The sequence below is a fragment of the Pangasianodon hypophthalmus genome, chromosome 10 (assembly GCF_027358585.1).
Source record: "Pangasianodon hypophthalmus isolate fPanHyp1 chromosome 10, fPanHyp1.pri, whole genome shotgun sequence".
Taxonomy (NCBI): Eukaryota; Metazoa; Chordata; class Actinopteri; order Siluriformes; family Pangasiidae; genus Pangasianodon; species Pangasianodon hypophthalmus.
This window is the reverse complement of record NC_069719.1, coordinates 19,554,911-19,571,762: the sequence shown is the minus strand read 5'-3', so window position 1 is coordinate 19,571,762 and position 16,852 is coordinate 19,554,911. Positions and strand designations below refer to the sequence as shown.

At 39.5% G+C, this 16,852-nt stretch overlaps 1 protein-coding gene across 2 annotated transcripts in view; it reads right to left on the bottom strand.

The window, feature by feature from the left end:
- adam12b (ADAM metallopeptidase domain 12b) overlaps positions 1–16,852 on the bottom strand; it is a 127,293-nt gene that overhangs the window by 17,745 nt on the left and 92,696 nt on the right. For both annotated transcript variants that reach the window (XM_026934167.3, XM_026934169.3), the window contains exons 12-15: positions 5,234–5,411; positions 2,310–2,399; positions 1,217–1,412; positions 134–242 (exon numbers count right to left, since the gene is read on the bottom strand). In XM_026934167.3, the coding sequence (XP_026789968.3) occupies positions 134–242; positions 1,217–1,412; positions 2,310–2,399; positions 5,234–5,411 (573 nt within the window). The remainder of the gene's footprint in view (positions 1–133; positions 243–1,216; positions 1,413–2,309; positions 2,400–5,233; positions 5,412–16,852) is intronic.

Genomic DNA, 16,852 nt, shown 5'->3' with positions numbered 1-16,852 from the left:
CCAGGTTGAGTTCACCAGATCAGGTCAATTGTTTCTTCTATAATAATATACTACATTATTTTATGCATGGGAGCCATGCCATGAAGCCGTCACCCTTTTCCTGGCTGTGTGGTGTGTTGTGAACAAGGTATACCGTGCTTCACATTTGGCGAAGGAGCCTTTGGAATCTTTGCCACAGTTGCCATAAGGATCTCCAGCTGAGTTCACTCTTTCAAAGCAGATACCAGGGGCAGGTTTGGCCCCTAGAGAGAGAGAGAGAGAGAGAGAGAGAAAGAGAGAGAAATACACAGTCAACTCTGGTCCTTAATTCAGAGTGGCACTAAAAACACATCCTGTTTGAGTCCATTTCTGATTACAAAACAGACAGCAGGGAATACTGTTTAAACATGTCTCAAACTGTGGCCTGTGTCACATTAGTAGCCATGTGGAATAAACAACACTGCATGATGTGGATGTTATATGAGCAACATTACATCAATTTGTATTATTATCAATTTGGCTATTGCATAATGACTGCATTTTACAGTACAAACCCATCTGCAAGATGACAACACTCTTCCACTGCATGCCTGACACAAGCATCCAAATGTGCTTTTTTTAATTATAATTATTTGTGTGTACGTCTATAACATACAATGGCACCTCAACATTAAGAAAGCATAAATATATTTTAACAAAACAACATGGAAATGGTTTTATTTACTTTTTAATCTTGCCTAGGCTATCGTCCTGCAAAGATCACAGACCACATTAAATTGGTATGGAGAAATGTGAAAGGAAATTGGTAAGGAAATGTGGTGGACGTCAGTCTGCGTGCCTAAAGATGGCTAAAATCTTGCAAGCTAAGTAGCTTTTCTCACACCATGAATAAATGTCATGCTTTTATCAAGTTGTTGGATAGTTATGTGCCATAGTAAAATGAACATAAGACCAATCAATTCAGTTTGTCTGCAATGAAATGAATGAAATCAAGATTTTATGTGAAGGGTTTTCCATGCCACCACGACCTCCCAAGACTGGCTGATGGAGTTTCAGGGGTTAAATGGGTCATTTGGACCCAAACTGAAGGTGGTTCTAATATCAGCAGTATAAGCTAGGACTGCACTTATGCACAACTGTAGTGCAGAATGAGCTTTAACAGGGACTACAGCAAATTTCAGGAATAACATATAGGTTTTTCTTCTCATTCAGATACAAACTCTGCTCAGAAACTAACCTGGACCCCAGAGTGTGATGCACTGCTGTTCGTGGGTTTGGCAGATGCCATTGTAACAGTAGCCGTCAACAGCGTGGCACGCATGCCCATCGTGCAGGTAAACATTGGCCGGGCAGTGAGGACTCGAACCAGTGCAGAACTCAGGCAGGTCACATGAGTTACTCGACTCTCTGCATGGTGTTCCAGCAGGCTTCAACTTCAAACACACACATACACACACAGAAACATACACATACCAAGTTTTTCAAGTCCAACATAATGACTGTTGCCAATAATATCATACAATTCATTTAATACTGAAGCAGTATTAAAACAAATGGTTCTTTCAGCTAGGTACTAAATTGGTATCATATTATTACAGAATAAAGAATAGCTATAAGAATAACTTGACCAGTTCACTGATGCACAACATGATGGATTCATACAATAACATACACACACATAATATAAGAGGAGATCATCTGACTTTCAAGAATTTCATCTGACTGTGGACTTCAACATATTTTAATACACAGATATAATTAAATCAAAATCAATCACGCACCACCAACACACACTACAACACAAAACACCACAAGGACCAAGAGGAAGTGTCACCCATTGCTGAAATAACAATAGTGGCACCAGTGGCACAACCCAAAGAGGTGCACGGTGTTTCCTCAACTACAAATATAATGATAAAAACACTAGGGACTTTGTAACAGTGTTGGACTTCATTTCCAAGATGTTTTTTTTTTCATGAGCGCTTAAGTCAACACAACGCGTGCCAAATTGTGTCAGCCAAGCTATGAGCCAAAAGATATGTGTGACCTTGCCAGCCAGAAAGCACTGCGGATTGTAAGCCGGCTCAGTATTTCTGTCCTCGTTCAGTCAGTGAACTATGTTGACTGATTTATATGTCTGAAGCCCTTGGAGGAAATTCGGCGTGCGCTTTTGGAGTATAAATGACAGTTCATGTTGCGCTCACTAATGGGGCAAAGAGAATGCGTTTTCCACGCTTTCCCTTTTTTCCTCTGAGAATGAGTATGGAGGAGGAGAGGCAGAGGAGTAGGGAGTGAGTCAAAAGAGAGACAGGCACAGATCAAACGAGTACCTTGCAGTCCTCACAGCACTGTCCATGGGCGCATACAGCATCTTCTTTGAGAGTGCAGGTAGTTGCGTTGCAGCATGGATTTACACACTCCTGAAATGTGCACACACACGCACACACACACACACACACACACACACACAAACACACACACAAAAGCAAATAAATGTTAGGCATGTTAACAGCCTTTTTGTTATAAAATGGCAAACAAATTAGCTGTGCTGCCAAAAGAGATTTGTGACTCCGGGGATGCAGAAAACATATATACATAGTGTCTTGCATAAGTATTCACCCCCTTAAACTTTTCCACTTTTTGTAGTGTTACAACTTGCCACTGAAATGGACTCCACTGGATTATATGTCATGACGTGGCCAAAATAATAAAGTAGCTGAAAATAACAATATAGTTTGCAAAATTATTCAGAAATAAAAACCTTGAAAAATACCTCCTCCCCCCATCCTTCCCTTGCTGTGATGCATCCAGTTCCCATCAGAAGTCACATAATTAGTTGAATGGAGTCGACAATTAAATGTCACATGATCTCAATCTAAACACACCTGTCCCTGGAAGACTCCAGAGTTTATGAGAGAACATGCCTATACAACCAGTTTCATGAAGCACCCAAGGAGCTATCAAAACAAGACAAAGTTCTGGAAAAGTATAAACCAGGGCTTGGCTTAAAAAAAAAAATTCCAAACTTTGAACATCCCATGGAAGAAGGAAGGCATTAGTCAGACAAGCAATAGGGATAGGGATAGGGGGTGAATATTTATGCAAAGCACTGTGTATATGGTCTTGTACATATGTATAGTCTTATATTCAACACTATAGGAACTTTAAGAGAGAAAAAAGAGCTTTGCCAGAAAAAAACAAGCTTTCTGTTGGTGTGTGTTAACACACATGCTTTAGATTAACACATACTGTAGGAGGACCCTCAACTACATTGTACAGTGTTTTTGTCTGTGTGTGTGTGTGTGTGTGTGTGTGTGTGTGTGTGTGTGTGTGAGGTAGGGATTGTTTAAATACCCATCAGAGAGAAAAATGCTGAAACAAATGAAATGTGTAACCAGGATGTGTGCGTGTGTGTTGCCAGAAAAGATCCGGTTTTCATCAGCTCTTCACAATTGAAGGAAAGGCGAGACGTCTTTCAACCATAAGAAGAGAGAGAGAGAGGTCAGAAAGAAAGAGTTCAAGAAACAACCCTGAGAAAAAGAAGTGCTTTAACAGAAAAACACTGACTGGATGCACACCAGGTGTCTGTTCCCTAGAAGAACTCATTTAGGACATTGAGTTCATTTTGCAATCATGCCAAGGGTTTTCTTCTTTCTGTCTCTCTCTTACTTCCTCTACTTCACTCTTTTTTTCCTTTAACAAGGCCCCGATATGTTGGCCTTGTGTTGACAGAATGGGCTGGGTGAGGCTTGAACATTTTTGGCTGAGATTAGGATCTCTTTACAAACCTGGCTTCTCCCCTGCAGTCTGACATCAGCCTGTTGTGCATGCATGAGGACAGACTGTGGGAAGAGAGAAAAACGGGTGGAGGGCCCTCATCTGGCCATCCAATAAAGTCCCTTTATTGGGGATTCATCCTTCCTTTGGCTTGTATTCTCTGCATCCTTCCAGATGTGTGAAAGTGTTATTAAATGCCTTGTCAGGTTTTGGTGCATAATATAAACAACACATGATGAGTATGATGAATCTTGGTCCTTGCCCTAAATCAAATCCATCAATCTGACCAAACCCAACAATCTTCTAAATGGCAACCTGATGAACTGTCGAGACCAGCCAGGCTTTTTTAAAGGCCCAGAACAGATCACATGAAGGAACTGAGCAAAAAGTAACAATTCATGTGAACAACTGGTTTAATCATCTTGACAAAGTTACTGTCGTACATAATGATTGGTCCGATCAGATTTTTGCACTGTATTAATTTATTCAGTTATTCACTGAAGGTAGTATCACTGGCCATAAGTAATAAAACATAACAAGGCTGTGCTGTTAGAGGAAAACAATCAAAGACTGGTTAGCGTGATGTGAAGTGGAATTAATATTATTATTAATTATTATTATTATTATTAATATTATTTACCACCACGAAGACATCCTGATTTGTTTTATTCCTCTTTTACCACAGAAATTTTCACAGAAAAGAAAGTCACATTTTTATCTATTAATAGTTGCATTTAAGGCTGTGGAACATCCTAGAAACAAGCTAGTTCCTGTTTCTGTTCACTTCCATTCCTCTTATAGTCTCACATTTTTCTTTCTCTATAAGTGATCTTTCTCTATCACTTTTTTCTTTCTTTTCTCTTCCTGAAGACTCTTCATTGGTGAAGAACTTAATACTAACTATTACAAAGGTCTGACACTAGAGACTCCTTAAAGAAAGCTTCACCATATCAATGATTATTTGTTGTTCTTTGGATCATTAGTCCACATATTTGACTTGGCATAGTTTTTACACCAGATGCCCTTCCTGATCCAATCCTACTCAGTTTTATCCTGGCTTAGGGCTGGCACTGGGAGTACACTGTCTTATGAACCCCCAGTAGCTGAGGTTGGGTCCCTGGCCAGGAATCGAACCCGTGCCGTGGCCTAACCACTAGTCCTCCAGGGACCTTTCTTTGTTAAATAACAACATTCTTAAAAAATGAGCCTTAGCCTTAGATTATTGTGGAGCATCTGCCATACACTTATTACTATAGAAACAATAACGTGTGTGTTAATATAAACCTGTGATTTGAAATACAACCCTTCTGACTATTGAAAATTGAGAATTCAGTACTGCAGTGTAAATTTTAATATCTTATCATCTCTTTATATTGAATACTTTTAGGGCTGAACAACAATTTCACCTGACTGAGTGACTCACTCAGCAACCAGTATAAGAGTTAGTTGAATAATTGATAAGTTGCATAAGTCGTACCTCTGGTTCTCCGCAGTCACACTCCTCTCCCTCCTCCACATAGCCGTTGCCACATTTCTGTCCCCCATATAGCACTTTGACCTCTGGAATGTTGTAAAGACACATACCCACTCCCTTGTCCAGACTGGCTGCAAGATCCTTCTTGCTGCATGTGCTGAATACAGTGGGGAACGGGTACCTGAGAAGGAGAGAGATGAGCATGAGAGATATCTACACAAGTCTATTCATTTTTGTCCTTCTAGCCAAGTGCATATGGTGTGAATAAGCAGCATACAGAGTGAGGCACAGGGAGCAGGTCTCTTATGTGCTTACAACGTGACCTCTTTTCCTTGCACAGTGAAATCTGGCTGGTAAAAGGCTGAGAGCTTTTTGCCCAGAATCCAAATCTGAGTCTAAATCTGTTTGGGTGTGCTGTGTTCTGCAGAACAATGATTCATAGGAACACTAGATTCACATGTGCCAGTAACGCAGCCTTAAGGTATTATCAGCTGCTTCTAAGACATGATCCCTGGCCAAATTTCAAAATTTAACACAGCGTTGTCTTTGGCATATTTTTAAAAAAAAATCCTAGCAAAACATGGATCAGTATAATTACGTTCTTACTCTTTGACATTCATGCAGCAAATTGCAAATGATAAACTCAGCCAGCTTAAGTCTAAATGGTAAAAGGTCATGGAGGAAATGCTCATTAAATTTGTTATGATCTGCCACTAGGAGCATGATTATCCACAAAACCATTTTCTGAATCCAGCTTGACCATAGCACTTTAACAACCAAAGCAGGCAGCCTTAGCATTATTTAATCTCTCTCAGTCAAAGAGCTGTCACTCATGACAAGCTGGAATGAAGCCACAGTGGACAGACAGATCTGAGAGCAGAACAAGATGAGCTCATTTGTTTCAAGTTTACTTCTCTTTTTGAGGCTGATCTGAATAAAAATGGGTCTTTAAGAGGTTACATTGGTGAGACACACTAAGACACTAATACTAGCAATGAACACGCCAAGCACCAGAGCACGCTCACGAACATTAAGCTGCAAACACATGGCCTTGAGTTGGTAGCTCTCTGCTTGAATGCAGGGGAGGGAAAATTTTAATTTTGATTTTCATGAAGGTAATGGGCCTTAGCACCAACCCACTGGGTATTTACTACATGCTGTTTATTTTAAAATCTTCATCATGTCTGGGTAAATGCTATAATATAATAATACACAATGAATAACTGTGAAATTTCCTCTTGATTGTATTAGTCATTAGGCATTAGTCATTAGAATGTGAAAATTAAATCATCAGATCATTATCCCATGCACTTTGAAAGTGTGTGTGTGTGTGTGTGTGAGAGAGAGAGAGAGAGAGAGAGAGAGAGAGAGAAATATAGATCAACAGAAAGGTTAATCATCAAGGCAACATGCAGGTAAGTTACACTTGCTCTTTTCACAGCTTGACTTGATCAAAATGGAGATTTCATCGGGTTGAGCATTTGGGAAGCCAAAGATTTTTCATCATCATCATCATCATCATCATCATCATCATCAAAGAACTGCCACAGAGACAGTATGTGTAAGGTCACAATAACCCTGACCAGATATGTCTTTTATGTTGTTTCTTTAATCAAATGATAACATGGTGAAACATACAAGATATTATAAGCCAAATGATGGTATTTAAATGTACGTGTGTCTAATGGCTATGTCTGACCACAGGATTTAAAAGCCAAAAAAACAAAATTAAAATCTAGAAAGGACATAAAACCTCCAGAGCATTAGACAGTGAACATTAGCTATAACTAAAAAAAGTGTAATTACCGTATTTCATCTTTTATTTGGATTAAATACACCACATATTTCTCTTTCTAGGGGCTGCACGGCTGCTAATTTTTACTACCAGTATTGCAAAAAAGGAGTCAACTAATCTAGTCTATTTTTAGACTGTTTTATTTGTGAAGCAAAGAATGTGTGAACCGCACTCCACTAACAGCCACACACAGGCCACAAATGAAATTTCTAGCTTCAATGTTTTTAGGCTACACTTTTCTCAGCAAAAATAAATAAATCAGTGCAATAAAGGTGCAAAATAATAACTCTGTGTGTCATATTACACTATCTAAGGATGTACCAATGTACCAATATAGCTTAATACATGATGGCTGGAGGATGCAGTGTCTACAGCAGTGACTGGGAGTTGTTTCTGCCATGCTCAACTCAGCTGAAAATGAGACTGGATCAGCAGCTAGGAGCTGATCACCGTCGCCCATCTGACTCTAGCTGAATGGGAGTGATTAGCGATGTGCAACCCGCGGCTCCAACAGTACTCTTTCACACAGTGCTGGTCACAATGAAGTTCACTATGGCACAGTGTATGGATTTTATTGAAAGATTATTTAGCTTTAAAGGACAACAAAAAGAACTGGGATTAAAAACACACTTCTCCACTTCATGCAAAGTGATATCGAAGTGTTGATGGTCCATTAAGGCAAAAGAAATTAAAAAAGGCTCTTCCCAATGCAGCAGTGGGCATTTGATGCTAGAATTCATAGTAGCAAAGTACATTTACTTTTCTGCTTTCTTTGCCATCTGCCTCACTGTTTTTTCTACTGTGCCGGCTATATAACAGCACCCCACAGCCATGACTAGTGAGTGTACGAGTCGAGTGGTCTATGCGATGCATAATTTCTACACAGAAGATTTTTGGCTGCAGCCCCTTAGGATGCACTGAGGAACAGTTTGTGCAAACTGCCTGAGCTATTTGATTAGAGAACAAAATACAACCACAGAACAATGGACTGCAAGTTTATAGATATCAGGAAACTGATAGACTGAGGGCAAGTAGCAACACTGAAGCTAACGTCACTACCATTTCACTTTGCCCTTACACTGGACTCTGAAGCAGTCCTACATAACCTTACCCTTTTAACCCTGCCCTTTTCCTGCCCACTCATCCCTGCCCTTCTGTTCAGCTGAAAAGGTCTCATCTCTTACGAGAGGAAGTTCAGTCAGAGGTTTTAACACTTCTCTGGAAAGGATGCAGGATGACACTGCTGGGAATCAAACCTCCCTGAGTCAGGAATGACTGTCACCAGTTCTAGCAAAGCACAACAAACATAGCGAATAATAGAGAGGAAAGAAGGAGTGAGGAATGGAGGGAGGAACTAGGAGGAGGAAATGTTGGCTATGAACAGCTGTGCTCCCTTGGGGGTGTGGGGTTGAAGTTCACAGGCCTGCCTCCACTGCAATATGCTTTAGCTTAACAAAATACACAAAAACCATTCTGTAATTATCGATAGAGTGTGCATAGCTAAATGACACATGGCAAGATGTTGGTTTTGCATACATAATAAAACTTACAACTGTGCCTGACATCACTAATGCCCTTGTGGATGAATGAGCACAAATCCCCACTGCCATGCTCCAAAATCTAGCGGATAGCCTTCCCAGAAGAGTGGAGGTTATTATAATGATTATATAAAGGTTATACTCAGTACTGTGCAAAAGTCTTAGGCACATGCAAAGAAATGCTGTAGAGCAAAGATGCCTTCAAAAATAATTAAATTTAATGTTTCTACATAAATAAAATACTATAAAGAGCAGTAAACAGTAATAAAATGAAACAAAGTCAATATTTGGTGTGACGATCCTTCGCTTTAAAAAAATAGTAGTCTCAGGTACAGTTTGTGCAGTTTTATAAGGAAATGAGCTGTAAGTGTTACTGAGCATCTTGCAGAAGCAGCCACAGTTCTTCTGGAGACTTTGACTGTCACACTTGCTTATTTTTGCAGCAAAACCCAGCAGCCTTCATTATGTTTTTTTGTCTGAAAAGTGCCTCTTATGTAATCTGCTGCTTTCTTTACTGACATACAAACATTTTTCTGTAACATTTAATTTTGTGCTGGAAAACTAATGTTTGGAAATCTAAAATGTTTTTGTACTGCATCAGTAATGTATAAGTCATAAAATAAAAATCTATAACAAAGTTTGTACTAAAAAAATAGGGTGCCTAAGACTTTTGCACAGCACTGTATATGGGATGTTCAAAGAGCACATATGGGTGAGATGGTCAGGTGTCCACAAACTCTTGGCCATATAGTGTATAATGAATAGCACATGACTTGAGAAATTAAAGTATTTTAGTATTAACAAGGGCAACTATGTAATACTAATAACCATGAAACCCCAAATCTTTTTTAAATCTTGTATTATATTATATTGTATTATAAAAGCTACACAACCCGAAAAAAAAGGGTCTATAAAAGCAGGTTTCTCTTTTTGCAGTCAGGGACTTCTTTACCTGTAAAACGCATTTGACAGACCCCCTCACTACAGATTTACAGTATTTTTTTTATGTATACAATCCAATTATTCATGTATTAGGCTCATTATTTAATTACAGAACACATTAGATGCAAGATGGCATTATGTATAAGGCTACTTGGTTTTGGGTTTTGAGGTTCGGGTTAAACACATTCAGTTTAAGTGACCTGTCGAAAAGGTAATTAACTAAAAAAAAACCTCAACAATAATGATGTATAATAACTTCAATAACAGTGACGGTAATAAAAAAAAAAATCATGGACCCCCGGCGATGCTTCATGGATCCCTGAGAGCCAGACTGCACTTTGAATACCATTGGTATATACAGTAATACAAAAAAATAGGTTGGCGTCTAATAATTGAAGAACCGTTTTGCGGTTCATTACAACAATTGTACATATAATAGTTTCTTTAAAGAGCCTTCAAGGTGCTATAAAAAAGTTTTTTAAATTTTTCTTAGTCAAACTGGATATTTCCTTTGATTTTTATCATATTAATATATTCTCTCACATGTTTCACATGTTCTCTCTTTGTTCATGATGGTTCTCCGATATCCTCTCATGCCAAAACATGCCAATAGGCTTCTCTAACTTGCTCCTGGGTATGAATGAGTGTATGAGTGTGTGTGTGTGTGTGTGTGTGCACTGTACATGGTGCCCTGCAATGAACTGGCACCCCATCCCGGGTTTATTCTCATCTCATATCCAGTGCTATTTTCATTTTAAGAATCATTTAAGGGCACAAATGATTGTTTGAATAGTCACAAATCTATAAACCTGGATATATTCATTGTCTGATTCCCAAGGCCAAAAACAATTTCACAAAATTTCATCTTCCTTTCACGATAAAGAATGTTATTAACAACCTGACCTGTATGACTTAGCAAAACCATGAGAAACGGTCTTACTGAGAAAGTGGAATTTCCATGGCATGCAATTTCATTGCATCTTGTCCCTCATTACCTTCACACCAAGTCCATTTCTGTCTGCTTAACCCCCCACTATAACCTCATCTCTGAAAAAAAATGATGTTGAAATATCAGGAAGATGGGAATGCCCTTCCAATGTTGCAGTCAGACTACTATATATATATATATATATATATATATATATATAGGTTTTTTTTTACTAAGGATGGAATGCCAACGACATATTGGAGAAGTGAGAAATGTAGATGTGAGAAATCAGTACTGAAGCACTAATGGCCATTACATTTGGTAATCAGAAGCCAAACATACATAGGGCTGTATGAGTTGAGTGTGTGCAGAGGAGTTAATACCAAAATCATGCACATTGGTATTCAGTTGTGTGGGAGTTGTGTTTGTGAGGTGGATTTTGTCTGTTTGCCTAAAACAGAGGCATGTCTCAGGTACGAGCAATTCTGATCTTGTACTTAAGCCTATTTTTCTTGCATGTTATCAGCTTAAGCAAGGAGCAGTATTAAGTCCAGCGCCACTGTCTGACAGTGTGATGTAACCATAACATGTCATGCTGAAATTTATGTTTCACGCTGTAAATACACTTAGTAAACTATGGAATGCCATTTGAGGCCAATATCAAACACATAATTATGTCACTGTCAGTTAATAGTGTTGTCCAATTAAAATTCGTGGATAATTTTTTTAATGGATTTTTTTTTCACACAGAGGACATTGGAGGAAACAGCATGTTAGTCAGAGGCATTGAGGCATAGCAGATGAGTTCTCAGTCAGCTTATCCTTCCAAGTGTGGGCAGGTTTTCTTTACAGAAGTGCACATTAAAAAATTAACAAAAAAATCATAGTCATTATTTTATTCAGCTGACAAATCTAAATTAAAAGCATGATAAAATAGCATACATCCTGCACACAAGTTCTAATTTCTTAACTTCGATTTAGTATCTCTTGGCTTCATGAAGTCGTGCACAAAGAGTAACTGCTGTTGCACAATACACAAAAACAAAATGCATATAATAGGATCTGTTATAAGCTGCTGAGTTGTGTTGGTGAAAGTCATGTTGCCAAATTTGTAGTGATTAATGTAATAATTACAACTAGTGCTATTCATGTATCAATACAAATGATTGATATGATTGCCATCTTCTCATTTGTATATTACTGCATTAGTCTTCTATTTGTTTATTTTTAAATTGTCTCTTGCTTTTATGTTATGTTTTTTTGCAGTTGACAGTAGGGCCTTTCGCACCGCTTTAGTTCCAGAACTAAATATACAGTACTAAAGTACTGGGCGATTTTGCATGAACTATTTCCCAGTACCGTTTAAAGGGTTGCATTCGCACCGACAGTGGACACTAGGAAGTGACGTAAGCCGGTCGACAGCGACGTCATTTGTGCGCGGCGTTTAACAACGGAAACAAAGAAGAGCAACATAAACAACTGGAGGATGGAGGACGCTGTGATCGGAGCTGTGTTGCACTTCAGCGTCCGTCCATCTATCGCTGTTCTCCATACTTGCGAAATAAGTTGACACTACAGTATGTTTACACGGCGTATTAAATCAATGCGGATGAGGGCGTTTTCGTACGCGTTTGGCCAATCAACGTCTACTTACGTCACGGATAGTACCAGTTGTGCTGGTTAAGACCCGGCTCTGGAGTAGGAGCTAATTTGGTTCTCGAAAAAGGCAGTCCGGTACTAAAATCACACCCAGTTCCGGAGGTGCGAAAACACCAAAAAGTGGGTAGTTCCACAATTAGTTCAGGTACTATGAAAAGGTTCCCGCGGTGTGAAAGGCCCTAGTAAAGAAAAAGGTTATCTGCTTGTTTTTTCAGGCTTAAAGGTAAGAGTTTATGTATAAAGCTGGTGGTCTAGATATTATTGAACTCTACTCAAGAAAAATATGGTATAATCAGAGATGTGAACTACACACCTTACAACTTAAGCACCTGCATAAGCCAGCTCTGAATACTGAGAACTTTCCCAACATAAATACTGATACGACCAACTTTGGATACACTTTGAATACTTAAGTTGTCAACTCTGAATTAGGCCCTGTGTGAATAATGACATAAAGCCCAAGAAGCTGGACCCAGTTTGGGCTGGGAGGGGTGGAATATTAATAGCAAGAGCAAAAAGGGCTTTTGGCATGTTAAGTATTTGGCACCAAAGCTTAGTTCAGGGGTAACAGGAGCTTGCAGCACTTGGCATGGAGCAAACCTGGAAGGCCTGGTGGCAGGTCAGACTGGTTCACATAGCCTGGAACAGCAAGACAGGGAGCTAGAATAAGACAGCATTCAGAAAACTGAGCTGTAAAGTGTGTGTGAGTGACATTTCCCTGCCAGTGCTCTCTCCAGTGGTGCTGCAGGAAGTATGCAGATAAGGAAAGCCAACCATGCACACAAGCATGGAAACACACACCACACACACAATACACACGAGTCAAGTGTGCGTGTCCACTCAGACCCTCTCGGATTCTCTGCTCGCCTTGCTCTCTTCTCTGCTGCCAAACCAAACTGATCCCTCTGTTCCTAGCCACAATCTGTGCAACCCCTTAAACCTCCCCTCTGGAATCACTTCACACAACTATCTCAGTGCCCAGCAAATCCTTCAGCCCAGAATCACACTTCACTTCCATGTTTGGTCCACTAAATCCTCACAGTAAACCTTAGGCCCAGTAATGTTATTCTCAAACCACCAGAAAGCTCAAATTTGTGTGGCTCATATTTTTTGCTTGTTTTCCAAGGACAAAGAAAAGGATGAAAAGACATCTGCTTATAGCAAATACAGCTTGAAATCAAATGTCTGACTTTCAAAGGCATCAATATTATACAGCCGACTCCAGAATTATTGGCACTCTTCAAGAAAAACGGCAAAGGAATGTTAAAATATACACATCAAATTTTCCACTCAATCAAAGAAACTGCTTATTTTTTCTCTAACAAAAAAAAAAAATTTTCCCTTCAAAATATACCCCATTTGTCACCAGAAAGGTAAATAAACAAACAAAATTTCTTCTTAAAATTTTTTTAATTTATCTGAAATGCTATTGCCTTTGATCAAATGCTGGACAAATGTCACTATTGACCAAATGAGGCTGTAATGTATGTAAAAGCACGTTCTCGTCCATCAGCATGTGGATTTGTCACCTGTTGCGTTGTGGTTTCAACACAAAATCCACAGTTGGATGATGACTTGAATAACTTCAGTAAGTGATATAAAAATATATAAGCACTCAAAATCTCATGGCCATAAAACAGAAAACATAAAACAGTTAAAAATTTGCTAAGAATAGGATGTGCTAGCATACTGCTCCTCTGCACAGTAATGAGGATGGTGAGGGAAGCCAAGAAGAAACCAAACATTACAGTTTCATAATTGCACATATTATAGTCAATTTGGTTACTTTCATAAAGGGTGCAAATAATTCTGGAACTGGCTGTATTTAATTTGTGGTGAATGTGGAAATTATGGTGCATTTCACCGAACCAAGCCCATGTCTTGGAATATACCACCTTAAGTGGGTGGGTTGCAACTGTGAAAGTACTGGTTGTTAAAAGGGAACTGTTACTTCCATTTATATTTGCTATGGAAAGACGTGTAATTTCACTGACATGAATTGCGATTAAGAACAAGTTGGAGAAAAAAGCTCAGTGATAAATGATGGCGTGAACGTTTCCTCCTCTTGTCTGCTCTTTGGTATGTCCCTTGACGCTAATGCTTCTGAGTTGGAAGAAACATCTGAATGAGAGAATACTGTGAAGAACTGAATCTGAATTGAATTATTCCTCTCATATAACTGTACGTTGTAGTTGCAGTAAAACATATGAAGGCAGCCGTGGTGGTGTTGTTCCTTATCTGAGTCTTCCTGTGGTGCGAGAAGAGGTCCACTACAAATTAACTGAACTTTCTAATTAGGGGAGATTTTCACATCTGCTTCATGTACTCATCAAATTAAAACATGGGTGGCAAACCCAAATTCTGCCCAGGCCACATCAGTATTTTTGTGAGTCATCGAAGGGCTGTAATGTAAGGCTGTTCATTTCTGTCATATTCTGTCATCAATCAGTCAGTCGTGGCCTAATGGATAGAGAGTTGGCTTTGCAACCCGAAGGTGAACCTGAAGGTTGTGGGTTCGAGTCTCAGGTCCGGCAGGGATTGTAGGTGGGGAGAGTGAATGACCAGAGCTCTCTCCCACCCTCAATACCACGACTGAGGTGAGACCCTTGAGCAAGGCACCGAACCCCCAACTGCTCCCCGGGCGCCGCAGCAAAAAAAAAGGCTGCCCACTGCTCCGGGTGTGTGTGTGTTCACTACTGTGTGTGTGTGTGCACTTGGATGGGTTAAATGCAGAGCATAGAGCGAGTATGAGTCATCACACTTGGCCAAAAGTCACTTCACTTCACTTCAATCATATCTGTTCTATCGATTAACGCCAACATCCTAGATTCTGAAAGTAGAATAGGACAATTTTAGGAAAAAGAAAGGCTGACAGGAACTATTCAACTGTACATTATTAGGCCTAGGTCATAACATTTATTAAAGCTTTTTAGTAATTTATATCTGTTTTCTAAATATCAAAACTAGGCTATATAACATTAAGAAAGACATTTAGGAAAACCTCACATGGGCTTATCTCTCTTGTCTTCATGCTTGATCAACTATTCTCTTCATTGGGTGTTACATTTTGAGGTTTGGAGTCATTGAGTTACACTAAAGGCCAAAACCAGATGTTTCTGAATTGTTTCTTAGCCATGGGTCTGACTTGCATCAAACACAGCAGCTCTTTAGATTTAACCAGCAGTTTAACCCTGTGAGATGTGAGCTCATGTGTGCTGGACACTGGCAGTTGCTATGCTATGGTCTGCTGTGAATTCTAGATAGTTTAAAAATATTGAGTAGTAACTCCAACAGGCTGTTACAATATTATATTTGCAAGTTCACACTCGAATGAAACGAGGTAGCGGGCTGTGTTTGGTCCATGGGCCTTGAGTTTGACACATGTGCATTAAAGAGTAAAATGGTTGTTTTGTGTGGTTTTTTTTTTTTGTTTTTTTTTTTAAATGTGTCCTGAAACATCAGAAGTTCTCTGAAGATCAGTGTTTTCAGAGAACCAATCACTCCAAACATCATGCTGAGCCGACCTCTGTTCAGGCGCCAGTGCACCTGCAGTGCTTTTGACATCTTAAAGCATGTTTTTTTTAGTGGGAAGAAGTGAGATCAGATCTAAAGCAAAGCCAGCTCTTTCCAAGCAAGTAAGTAAAACTGACAGGAGGACTGATCATGAAAAACAAATTATAAAAAGAGAGAGAGAGAGTGAGAGAGAGAGAGAGAGAGAGAGAGAGAGAGAGAGAGAGAGAGATAGAAAAGTATTCCTTGTGGAAAAATAAATATATAAAAAAATAGCTTTGCAGCTCAAATCCTGAAAAGATTCTTTACAATTCACCTAGACAGCAGGTCAGCTTGACTCCCTAGGTCATTTGAAGGAAAATGTACTGTACGTGCTCTCTCCCTGCCTGTCTCTGTTTCACTCACACACACACACACACACACACACACACACAAAGACACACTGCTGATTATTATTTCAGCTGAGCTCATGTGTTGCCTGAATGTTCCTGGAAGAGGTTGGGAGTTCCACTGGATGATGTTAGCTTAAAGCCCTCTTGACCAGGCCAGAACTCCAACAATGTTAATCAACCTTCCCTTTGGGAACTTCAGTGTTCCAGCACAGGCCATCATCACGTCTGATATCAAAACCCACTCAGGCATTCACACTCTCCACATCCACGACATCCACATGTACATTCACACGTACATTGACTCTCTTCCTATTTGACAAAGAACACCACACACCAATACTTGTTTATCACCTCTATTAACACTGAAAGACAAAGTAATGCAAAGCTTGATATTAGATAGCCCATTTTACACCAGGGCCTTTTCGGCGCTCTATACCAAGTGACCTTATTAGCACTGTTCTGATAACAGTGTGATGTGTGAACTGTGGAAGCAGTGATGTTTAGTAGCGTGTACCAATCTGGAATCAGGATGCCATTGTGCTAGGCATTGCTGAGGCGATAATATAGTCGTTTGTGATTAGGCATGCAGGCATAGCAATAAAAGGCCAAAGCGATATGCATTCTGTGATAGCATCAGATGTGCTCTCTCCACAAATGCCATCTGACATGCTTCATTCTGCAGGCACATTTGCTTGTCTCGTTCAGAGTGAGAGTGACTAAAGACAGTGTTCAGAGAGGCTTATAATCTAAACTGTATTTCTACCTGTAAGTGTAGAATGACTGGTGTTATATGAAGAAGAGGAAGAAGAAGTAGAAGAAGAAGAAACCTTTATTTATCACATATACATTACAGCAGAG